Consider the following 10432-nt stretch of genomic DNA (forward strand, 5'->3'; position numbering starts at 1 on the left):
TTAACAGAATGTCTGGAAACTGATTTCTGACTTAATAAAAAATTCACCTAATTGGTTTCTCAACTAGTAAACAGAAAAAAGAACTCAACTGAAAATAGTATTAGCGAAGATCTAATCAATCATGAAATCATTCAAAAATTCAAGCAGGAACTAATAAGTTACTTTCCAAGCATTGTGATGATTTATTTTTAACAAAATGTTATAACTATAATCTAATAAAATGTTATGTGCGATTTCAGTTCTCACACTTTTATGACGCAGGACAACTAAATTTTCATGAACGATTATAAAGTGAAATTAAAAAAAAATTTCCTGACTACAAAAATCGCTTAGAGATTATTTCCAAACATATATTTTTTTTTTGCAAAATATGAATTAGTAATTTACAATTCAAATCCTTTTAGGTCCGCGACACAAAATTCCAATAATTTGCGATCGCATCCTCATAATTTCTAGCTCCTTCCGCTCCAGTTGATCGTATTTGAACTTTGCTTTGAACATTATTTTGTCTTCTCAGATTCATAAAACTTAATGCCTTGATTCCAACAAAAACTATTGTAAGATTATATGTTGGCACAGTAATATGAACGCCTCTTGCCACTGTATAATGAATATATCCTCCGAAAAAGTCTTCACCAATAGTTCTCACAAAAATTGTTGCAATAAGGTACCATCCAACAAATAGAAGATGTGTGAAGCTAACAATCAATGTGAATTTTGAAGTTTGGGATATTTCTTCCAATAAATATCTTACTGATAAGGATCGTTGTTGATGGAGAAATCTAAATTGGAAGGTTCAATTTTTCAATAAAATTTTTTCCTACCTTGCTTTAAATTTGCTGTGAACCAATAGAAATATGCAATTGCAAATGAAATTTCCAATTTCTGCATATAAAAGCTCCCAAAAATAGCTATTGAATGGTATGGCTGAGGTCTCAGGGACAAGGGCAAATGATATGAAACTATCTTCAAACTTTTCATCTCGAAATACATGGTAAAGTAAAGCCAAGTCAATTCCAATCTGGAAATTATTGATATAAAAAATACAAATCTGAAAAAATCTAACCAATGTGAAAACTAGGAGCGGTCCCAAAAATGTCCGAACATTTTCATAGCTTTTTGTCATGCTCAAGGCAATAAATCGTTCGATGGAAAAACCCAAAGGCATTATCATTTGAATAGTCATAAACAAAGTTAAGGATAAATTACCAACTTTATAGAGCGATGGCCGAATTATAAGGTCGCACATTGAGGTAATGAACAGTGGAGCTACCACGTGATAGCTTTAAAATAATGAAACTATAGGTGCATGCTCTTGAAAAAAACTTACAAAAAGGAATGCTAATAAAACTGCAAACACAAATGATGCGGAAAAATAGCAAACCAATAGAAACTTAATATTTCCATGAAATGGAAGAGGCAGGATGCGTTTCATTAGGAAAATATAAAGTGCAGGAATAGCGAGAATTGAAACAACAAAAGTCCAAAGTTGAGCAATCCGATAAACCGGATGGTATGTTACTTCGTTGGCAAGCTGACACTCGTTTTCATACTCCAAAATTTGAATATGATTCATTTTTATGCAAAATTTCTAAATCCGACTTTTAAAAAGAGAAAATTTCAGAATGCGCTGGTAATGCCCAATCTGTCAACTCTCATATATTACTTTGAATACTTGAAAAATGAGCTTGGTCGTTCTTGGAATTGTGGCACTGTTGATTTATGCCAATTATTTCCATATCGCAAAAAGATAAAACATTCTGATTCAGAGAATTGAACTATATTACCTTATAAATCAAAGTCGGCTACAACTTCAAAACCCGTCTAGGTGTAGCTCAAATTTGAATGTTTCAACTCTTGGCCTCAACTCTCTGGATCATTTCCGGAATACCATTATTTTTCTTCAAATTATGACAAAAACTTCAAATTATGACAATATGCCTTAACAAAAACAATTTTAGGAGAAGATTATGCATATATTGAAACATTTTATTGGTAAAACTAATACGTAGTACATATTTCAAAAAATATTTGCAATTTAATTGAAAGTTTGAACAAAAAAATTGAAACAGTTGAACACATCTAAGCTTTCGACACAGAATTCCAATAACTTGCGATTGCATTTTCATAATTTCGAGCTCCTTCTGATCCTGTCGATTTGATTTGAACTTTACTTTGAACATTATTTTGCCTTTTCAGATTCATAAAACTTAATGCCTTGATTCCAACAAAAACTATAGTTAGATTATATGTTGGTACACTGATGTAAACACCTCTGGCCACTGTGTAGTTGATATAACTACCAAAAAATGTTTCCCCAACAGTTCTTATGAAAATTGTTACACCAAGATACCATCCAATAAATAGAATATGTGTGAAACTAACAATAAGCGTGAATTTTGAAGTTTGGGATATTTCTTCTAGTTCATATCGTACAGACAAAGATCGTTGTTGATGGAGAAATCTTAATATAAAATTTCGAACACCTATTTTAGAATGAACTCACTTTGTTTTGAATTTGCTGTGAACCAGAAGAATTATGCAATTACAAAGTAAATTTCCAAGTTCCGCATATAGAAGAATCCAGCAATAACTATTAAACGTCTGTGCAGTAGTTGCAGGAATGAGAATAAATGAAATGAAACTATCATTAAAACTTTCGTCTCGAAAAACCGTAAAAAGTAATATCAGATCAATTCCAATCTGACAAATTTGTGTTATAACAAAAGTAAGATTTAAAACGTAACTTACCAATACAAAAATCAAAAGTGGTCCTAATACTGTACGAACATTTTCATAACTTTTAGCCATGCGTAACGCAATTATTCTTTCAATTGAAAATCCAAACGGCATTATCATTTGAAGAGTAATAAACAAAGTTAAGGATAATTGACCAACTTTAAATAAATATGGCTGAATTATTAAATCACATTTTGAGGTGATGAATAGTGGAACCAGTATGTGATAGCCCTGAAAAATTTAGAAAAACTTCACAAGAACTTGTGTTACTGTTGAGCCTCTTATTTGTTAAAACTATGGAACTATCATCAACTTACAAACGTTAGAGCCAGAACAACTGCGAACAAAAAAGCGGACAAAAAATAAGAAATTAACATAAATTTTATATTCCCATGAAATGGAAGTGGAAAAATTTGCTTCAATAGAAAAATAAAAAGTGCAGGAACTGCTAGAGTTGAAAAAATAAAAGTCCAGAATTGAGCAGCCCGATATAATGGATGATAGGTGACTTCGAAGGCCAAATCACATTTGTTTTCGATATTCATTTTCAATTTTTCAATGAAACGAAGAACAACAATAGCAACAATAAATATACAAATGCTTTGCTTTGAGCTGTTTTTAAACCAAAAATGTTTGCCAACTTCCGATTTAGAGCAAATTAATCAAAACGTATTGTACGGGAATAAGTATAAATTCTATTTCCAAAAATTCATACTATTTATTTTAGGAAATCTCAATAAATCAAAGTCAGCTGTTGATATTGAGCTAGAAGATTTTTTCAAGTCTGGGAGCTGCAGCTCACGTTCATGTCATATCTTAATTTAGTGATTTCTGTCATTCATTGCAAATTGAAAAAGAACAATATGAGTTCTTGGTAAATAATAAACACTGTAAAAAACTGCTGCAATAAAAAATGTAATTTTACAGACATCCCAATTGAAAACCTTGATTGTGGGAGATCTTTCTTCGGAATTCTTATGAAAAAAACAATATTGAAGTCGGATTCAGCATGTATTTATATCATGATAAAAAATAAGCAAAAAAGGGTGAAATCTCTCAGCTCAGTTATTTCGCAATGTGCGCTTTTGATATGCTAAAGCCAATTACAATAGTAGTTTTTCATTTTTTTAATGTCTGAAACTATAAAAATTAGGCGGGATACTCAGGCATTATTTCATATATGAAAAATCCGAAAAATTCAATTCAAATTTTTTCCTGAAATGTCGTGAGATTTTTTTGTATTAGAATAATAGTTTTTATACCCATTGTCCACAGTTTTTTACGGAATATTTTATTGAACCGTTGGAACAATAAAATAGCTATAGCTATCACATACATCGTTTTCGCTGCCATTTAACATTTAAAAATAAGAGTAATGTTGAATATTAGAAGGTTCATCTTCACTTATATTTTTATTCAAACATGTTTTCCCCTAGCAAATTCAGAAAACAAGTTAACGAGAGTGAATCGGTTTCAGTGAGCTTAAATTTGAGGAAATTAACTTTTCAGTAGTTTCAAAATTTTCAGAATTGTGAATCTACAACTTCAAACTCTCGCAGAATACTTGACCAACATGCGGGTTTACCAATTTCGTCAGCTTTTCGAACAGAAGCAAGTGATATTGGACACCATTTTTCAACCAAAATGTATTTTAAAAGTTATAGTTTATTGATTCATAAATAATGATTCATGTTTTTAGTTCTGTCACCGAACAATGTTTTTGCTTTAATGGGTGATAATGAGTTTAAAACCAGCTTCAAGGTGAGTGCTTTTTGGACATTCCAGATTTGATTCTTTTTTAGATATTCACAATTTTCGAGCCAACATCTACACCAAATGGAAAGATTCAATCATTGATTACAATCAGCTATAAGATCAATAATGTGCTATTTAAAATGGAAAAAGAAATTTTTATTGAAAAAGTAAACATATTTTCCTTGGAACTTCACATATTTAATTTCCAGAGCACAAACAGTTCGACTGGATTTGTATTTACAGGATTTAAATCTATATAATTTTCACATGAACCCTAATTGTCAAGTTTCAACAACTTTATAAAGTTAATATTCTACAAACCCCACTTCCTGTTCACTTACTTATGCAAATTCTCCTTCATTTCACCAGTTTCCTCTCGTTCGCACCCAATTACCAGCTGGCTCATTGCACAGGCAAATTGTGAGGTGTCCTCGACATCTTTTAAACTTAATTTCATATTCTCCAACTACTTGTCTTTAAGTTTAGGAATAAAACACTACTTTGAATTATGGAAGAGGTTAAAGCTGCTGTTAATGCTGTCGAAGAAGATCATGAAGAAATTGGTAATTCAGAAGTTGGGAAATTGTATCATTTTAACCATATTTAGGATCAAATCCCGCTTCGGAATCAATCCATCAATTAGATTTATCATCAGAAGCTCTGGTCACATCTACATTGAACATTCGTGGCAATAAAATAACAACAGTGAGTGAAAAAGATAGGGTTTCTGCAATTTTTTAAATTTTCGTTACAGACTCTACGTCCTCGAACTTCACCATATAAACGAGCGGGTGATGCTTCTATGTCGCGTGAGGATCTTCGGTCACCTGATTCAGTGAGCACATTTACAACGGTTTTACACGTATTCCATAAAGTTTTTCAGGTAGCCGCTACCTATACCATCCGTGAAAACCGCTCAGAGCGACAAACAAAAGTGAAGTTGGAAAGTTTGGAACGACGGCTCAAGGCGAATGAAAAAGCTCGGAAAGAGATTGAAGCTGAAGCTGAAAAATGGAAAGATCGGGCGACACGAAACTCGAAACGGCTCCCAGAATTAGAACTTGAACTGGCAGAAACTGTGCAAGCAAAAGAAGAATGGCAGGTTAAAAGTCAGGAAATGGAAATTCAAAATAAACAACTCGTTGAAGAACTGAATGAAGTTCAGAAAAAGCTAGAAGAAATTGAGAATTCACAAAAAACGTTTCATCAAAAGGTTGTCTCAACTCTCAATTTGGATGAAGAATACTTCCAAAACCCGGATGAAGAACAAGATGGAAGTCTAAGTCAATTCAACATGGACGTTTTGGAGCAAGAAATTGTGAAGTATCAAGAGAAATGCATAAGTTTGAAGCAGGAAAATGAGATTTTAAAAGAGAAATTGCAACAGGTTAGTTGAAATAATTAAATATTTTCTCTGATTGAGTATTTACTCAATAATAGCAATAAATAAATAAAACACCGGGCTTTATAAATGAATTTATTGTGCTTAAAATGTGCACCAAAAAAGTAAGCCGACTTGTCTCTTGCGCCATTTCTCTGTCCTGATCCAATCAGAATAGTGGGGCCATGTATCTGTTGAACTGTCCTCCAGTTTGACTTGAAGTGATTATTCCGTAGATAATGATGACGAACAGCATAATCATAGCAACGACTGAAAGTTTGAATTGATAAATTTTTAACTTTTTCTTGAAAACTAACTAATTCCCGCACAGAACATGGCTCCTTCCACTCGAAACAGAAAGTTTTGAGACTCGTACTTGTCTGCTTTTCGAACCTTCTTGGTCTTTCCCTTCTTCGCCTTCTTCTTGCTCTTCTTGTTCTTCTTTCCTTTCTTCTTTGTCTCCTTCTTTTCCAACTGTCCGAGCATGTCAAGCATTGCAGAAGATCCTCCTTTCTTCTTCTCATCTCCGACAGCAGTCCCTTGATCCGTGAATGAAACATTGTCGTCCGCCATTTCTCAATGTTTTTTGTTTCTCTGAAAATACAAGGATTAGTTTTTCTTTACTTCGGAGCACGAGTTAGCATCAAAGCCGGCCGCCATTGCACAGTGACAGCGCAACCCGCGAAACGACAGGAAGCAATAGGCAAAAGGCACGGCAGGCGACTTTCCTCCATGCCTTTACTCCAAAGACGCCATAATTGAAATAAATAACTCACCTTATAGGCTTCTCAGAGAAACCAGTTCCCAACGAAACTGTTGTTAAGGAATAAATTATGTTTGATTTTTTTTTATTGTATGATTTGTGAACAAAATAATTCAAAAAAAAACAAGGTTACGATTATAAGTGTTTCCACGTTTTAAAATTGACCTTTTCTGACTTTGAAGAAATTAATATTTTTCAATTTTTATTAAAATAATATATTCGTGAATTTTAAATTTTTATAAGATCAGGGTATATATTCTTTGAAATCTTGCAAATTCAATCAGTCTTCCTAGAAGCACCTTCCACCGTAGCGACAACATGTCTCGGCTTGAGCATCAGTGGCATTGGCTGGAGATATGGGAAAGTGAATGACAAGCTTGTCATCTTTTGGAGCACCAGCAGTACAAGTGATGACGACATCCGTGGTTCCAGATGGATCAATGAAACCGAACACCGGATGTGATACGGTGTTCAAAGACTACCAATCCACCAGCATGCACAGTGCCTGCCGCCGGAGGTACATCAACCCACAAGCTCGTCAATGGTGGAGCTGACAAGCTCATATTCATGAGCAAATCTGGTGCTCTAAAAGAGGACAAGCTTGTCATTCACTTTGCCAATGCACAAGCCGCCTTCGCAGCTGTTCAGCCGGCTGGAACTGTCACCATCCCAATACTTCTTGAACCTTTTGCTGAACAGAATAAAATAATGAATCCTTTTGAAAATGCATTCAATAAACTATTTGAAAAATTGTCTTAACAACTTAAGTTACAACTTAAGAATTTTACTTTTTGGGAATCATTAGGATAGGACCGGACAAAGTCGGACGTCCGGTGCCTGAATTTGCAATATTTTCCCAATAATTTTCAACGTACTTCCGGCTTATCAATCATATATTAGACCCTCAATCATATTTTCAATAGCTTCCAGAATCCAGATTGTGGAGAGTTTAGAACATTTATTTTTATGCTTTCTGCCAAGTGGCAATAAGCTAAGTCGAAAGTAAAAATGTTTCTTGCGATGCCTCCTCGAGTTTTCCTTGCTTGAGTATTCGGTATTTGGAGAATATAAGCCCGCTTCACCTCTTTCAGTGCTCCTCATCAGTTGCACAAGCCTGCTAGTGGAGGACAGATGATGCCAGGTTGTCCCATCACAAAAAAAAAACATTTTTCGAGATTTGTTTTTTCGAGATCCGCTACGTTTCTGTAGTGAGAAATTATTGTGTGAACATCTGAAAAATTACGAAATTCCAGATATGTGATCCATCAATTAAATATTTTCAGTTATCATCTTCATTGACTGTTAATCAGAACCATGTTTCCACCTTGATGGATCACTTGGAAATTAACAAAGAGCAGAGTAGAGAAATTCAAGGAATCTGCAAAAAAGTAAGTTGCTCAACTTAAGTAATTATTTCTATAACTAAATTTTAATTTTTCTAGGAAATAGCAATCCGCCAAGACCATGAAAATCGTATAAACCATGATGTCACTCTACTAAACTCTTTAATAAACGAGCAGAAAATGGAACTTGAAATGCTTAAAGCTGAAATTCGCTGCCTTCGTTCCTATTCTCAGGAAATGTCTCAATCTAATAAAAATAATATAATTCTTTTGAAATCTGCTGAAACCGAGCGAAAAAGTCTATTGGAAACTCTCACAGTTTTGTTGAATTCCGAAGAAGAGGCAACCGAAAATAATGTGAAAAGAACTATCCGAGATCTTGTCCGTGAACGAGATACTGAACAGACAAAACGATTTGAGGCTGAAAAGGCAGCATCAAATGCTGAAGGAGTTCTCTTGGAGCAGGCAAAACAACAAAGAAATGCTCTTTTTAGAGCAAGAGTTTCAGAAGAAGAATACTCAAAATCGATGGAGAAAATTGAGGAGCTTGAGCAAGAATTGTTGGCAAGTGATCTAGAACGGAAGAATTTGGAGCATAAAATTGCATCTCTAGAAAACTGTATTTCCAAAGTAAAATCTAGTTTTTTAGAAATATTTTCAATTGTTTAATTTCCAGGTATCTCAACTGTTAAATGTTAATGTTGGAGGCGTATTCGATGCAATTTTTGATCGAATTGAAGAACTTATTGCTCAAGAGTCTGTCTATCGAGTTGTAGTCAATGAGAATAGATTGATTGTGAGTTCTCCTTAAAACCAGTTAGCAATCTCTGGAAATTGTTACAATTTTCAGTCTGAAAACATTTTCCGTGGACTTCAAAGTGTGAGAAAAGATTTTCAATCAGGGAAAAGCGGTGGCGGTTCCGACAAAAAACAGCCAGCTTCGCCAGTGGCAGCTGCAGCAAAGATTATTCAAGTAGAAGTTTGATTTGGAAAAATATTAACTTATTGTTTTACAGGAGCGACATACTCTGAAAACAATTGATAAAATGGATAAATTGAATAAGGATCTTTTGGCAACAATGACCATTGAGACACTGAAAGCAGCGGATATTGAGAAGACCAATCTAAAGGTATGAAAAAAAGTGTTTTAACTTTTGCAAAACACAACAATTAGGAAAATTGTATTTCTCTGATTTGATTTTTTTTTAAATGAGCCGCAAATCACTGGGTGCGATCTTGTGTTTTTTTATTTGGCAAGTTGCCAAGTTTCTAAAACACTCTAGGATTTCCCTGTATCTAGTCAAAACATTTTTTTCTAGAATCCACTGTAAACCTCTAATTTCAGAAGCGAATGAACGAACAAGACGCTCGAATTCGTCAACTGGAACGAGAAAAGAAAGAAGGAGAACGAATCCGATCGATAATTGCGAAATGGGAAAAAAGAAACATCCCGAAAACCGAAAAATCGTCGCCCATGAAAAAAGTTCCACCGATTGAGAATTTTCGCGCCAAATCTCAAACTTCCATAACAGGATTGAGTCCTGTTTTGTAATTTTGCATTCAATTAATTTTTAACTTAACATTCATTTCTTCCAATATTAAATATTACAAAAGTAATTGCATAAATGAGAAGTTCAGTTGTATTTGTCTACTTTCCAAGCTTTGATTTGATCCAATCCATCACTCCTCCTGTAAATAAAACTTTAAAATCAATACAAATGTATTTGAATCTTTATTTTGCAATTTACAGTCACATATAGCACATTTTTAGGCGCACGTGCCTGCTTGATTTAAAAATTTTTCAGCTTTTGCAGTAGGCACGATTTTAGGCAGCAGGCATCTACGTGGAGGTACCATATTTTCTCTTAACTTTGACAGCTTATATCTCAATTGCAGTTTGTTCTAGTCAAAAACTGTCAACTGATAAAATATCTATTATTTATTTTTTATCGTTTTGCTGTTATTTCTAAAATGACATATTTGAAATGAACCGAGATTACCTTGCAAAGTTATATAGTGTGTCATATTACTGATAGAAGAAAAACGGTATGTAAAATAAAACCTTATACTTACCAGTCTTGTTTCCATTCTCTTGAACAACAGTTCCATTCATACCATCCATTGGTGGTCCCCCAGCTCGTGCTTCTAGCATTGTATCATTTCCCATATCTGTTCCATTTGGTGGAGGAGCTCCATGTTCTGGCTCGCCTGCATTCACAATGGTGAGGATAGCGACAATTAATAAAAAGAATCGGAAAAGCATTTCTTGTTGGATAATCTGAAATTTATCATTCAAAAAATGTGTTAAATCAAAGAAAAATGAATTTGAATCAGAAAAAAAAGAGAAAATTTAAACTAGAAAAGAGTCATGAATACTGTCGGCAAAATATTGTGAGGATGATCCGACTAGTTTCGATTTTATATCCGTGTCATTTACTCATTGGGGCGGAG

General features: G+C 33.9%; 5 protein-coding genes and 1 pseudogene across 7 annotated transcripts; 2 read left to right on the plus strand and 4 right to left on the minus strand.

Annotated features, from left to right (window-relative positions):
• Nucleotides 1-398: 398 nt before the first annotated feature.
• srb-2 lies at nt 399-1576 on the minus strand (annotated as a pseudogene). The gene is made up of 4 exons: nt 1331-1576; nt 1067-1283; nt 825-1021; nt 399-782 (listed from the first exon to the last, which is right to left on the minus strand). Coding segments are annotated over exons 1-4 (1044 nt in total).
• Nucleotides 1577-2082: 506 nt separating this feature from the next.
• Nucleotides 2083-3284, minus strand: srb-1 (Serpentine receptor class beta-1; the record flags this gene model as incomplete). Its single annotated transcript, NM_062564.5, has 4 exons — nt 2083-2464; nt 2507-2703; nt 2752-2970; nt 3057-3284. 4 exons carry the CDS (start codon nt 3282-3284, stop codon nt 2083-2085), a joined length of 1026 nt encoding a protein of 341 aa, NP_494965.1.
• Nucleotides 3285-4161: 877 nt separating this feature from the next.
• On the plus strand, nt 4162-4754 carry C27D6.15 (uncharacterized protein; the record flags this gene model as incomplete). The annotated part of the gene is made up of 4 exons (NM_001368587.1): nt 4162-4215; nt 4267-4396; nt 4439-4500; nt 4542-4754. 4 exons carry the CDS (start codon nt 4162-4164, stop codon nt 4752-4754), a joined length of 459 nt encoding a protein of 152 aa, NP_001355408.1.
• A 248-nt stretch (nt 4755-5002) lies between these two features.
• Nucleotides 5003-9692, plus strand: C27D6.1 (uncharacterized protein; the record flags this gene model as incomplete). Its single annotated transcript, NM_001365319.2, has 10 exons — nt 5003-5057; nt 5102-5199; nt 5249-5329; nt 5378-5881; nt 7922-8026; nt 8081-8611; nt 8658-8777; nt 8832-8954; nt 8998-9111; nt 9327-9692. The coding sequence occupies 10 exons, from the start codon at nt 5003-5005 to the stop codon at nt 9531-9533; spliced, it is 1938 nt and encodes a 645-aa protein (NP_001352249.1). The 3' UTR covers nt 9534-9692.
• Nucleotides 5962-6692, minus strand: C27D6.3 (uncharacterized protein). Its single transcript, NM_062566.5, has 3 exons — nt 6652-6692; nt 6193-6469; nt 5962-6145 (listed from the first exon to the last, which is right to left on the minus strand). The coding sequence occupies exons 2-3, from the start codon at nt 6446-6448 to the stop codon at nt 6045-6047; spliced, it is 357 nt and encodes a 118-aa protein (NP_494967.1). The 5' UTR covers nt 6449-6469; nt 6652-6692; the 3' UTR covers nt 5962-6044.
• Nucleotides 9551-10247, minus strand: pugs-1 (the record flags this gene model as incomplete). 2 transcript variants are annotated; one of them, NM_001047280.4, is made up of 2 exons in its annotated part: nt 9551-9670; nt 10055-10247. In NM_001047280.4, 2 exons carry the CDS (start codon nt 10242-10244, stop codon nt 9630-9632), a joined length of 231 nt encoding a protein of 76 aa, NP_001040745.1. The 2 variants fall into 2 exon arrangements, with proteins under 2 accessions (NP_001040745.1, NP_001367575.1); NM_001381413.1 differs by having other exon boundaries at nt 9630-9670; nt 10055-10148.
• Nucleotides 10248-10432: the final 185 nt, after the last annotated feature.

Source organism: Caenorhabditis elegans, chromosome II, assembly GCF_000002985.6.
Source record: "Caenorhabditis elegans chromosome II".
Lineage (NCBI taxonomy): Eukaryota > Metazoa > Nematoda > Chromadorea > Rhabditida > Rhabditidae > Caenorhabditis > Caenorhabditis elegans.

Coding starts and splice junctions, on each gene's coding strand:
- C27D6.3 (NM_062566.5), bottom strand. CDS start 6,448: ATGGCGGACGACAATGTTTCATTCACGGATCAAGGGACTGCTGTCGGA. Junction 6,146..6,192: donor CATGTTCTGTGCGGGAATTA/GTTAGTTTTCAA, acceptor TCAAACTTTCAG/TCGTTGCTATGATTATGCTG.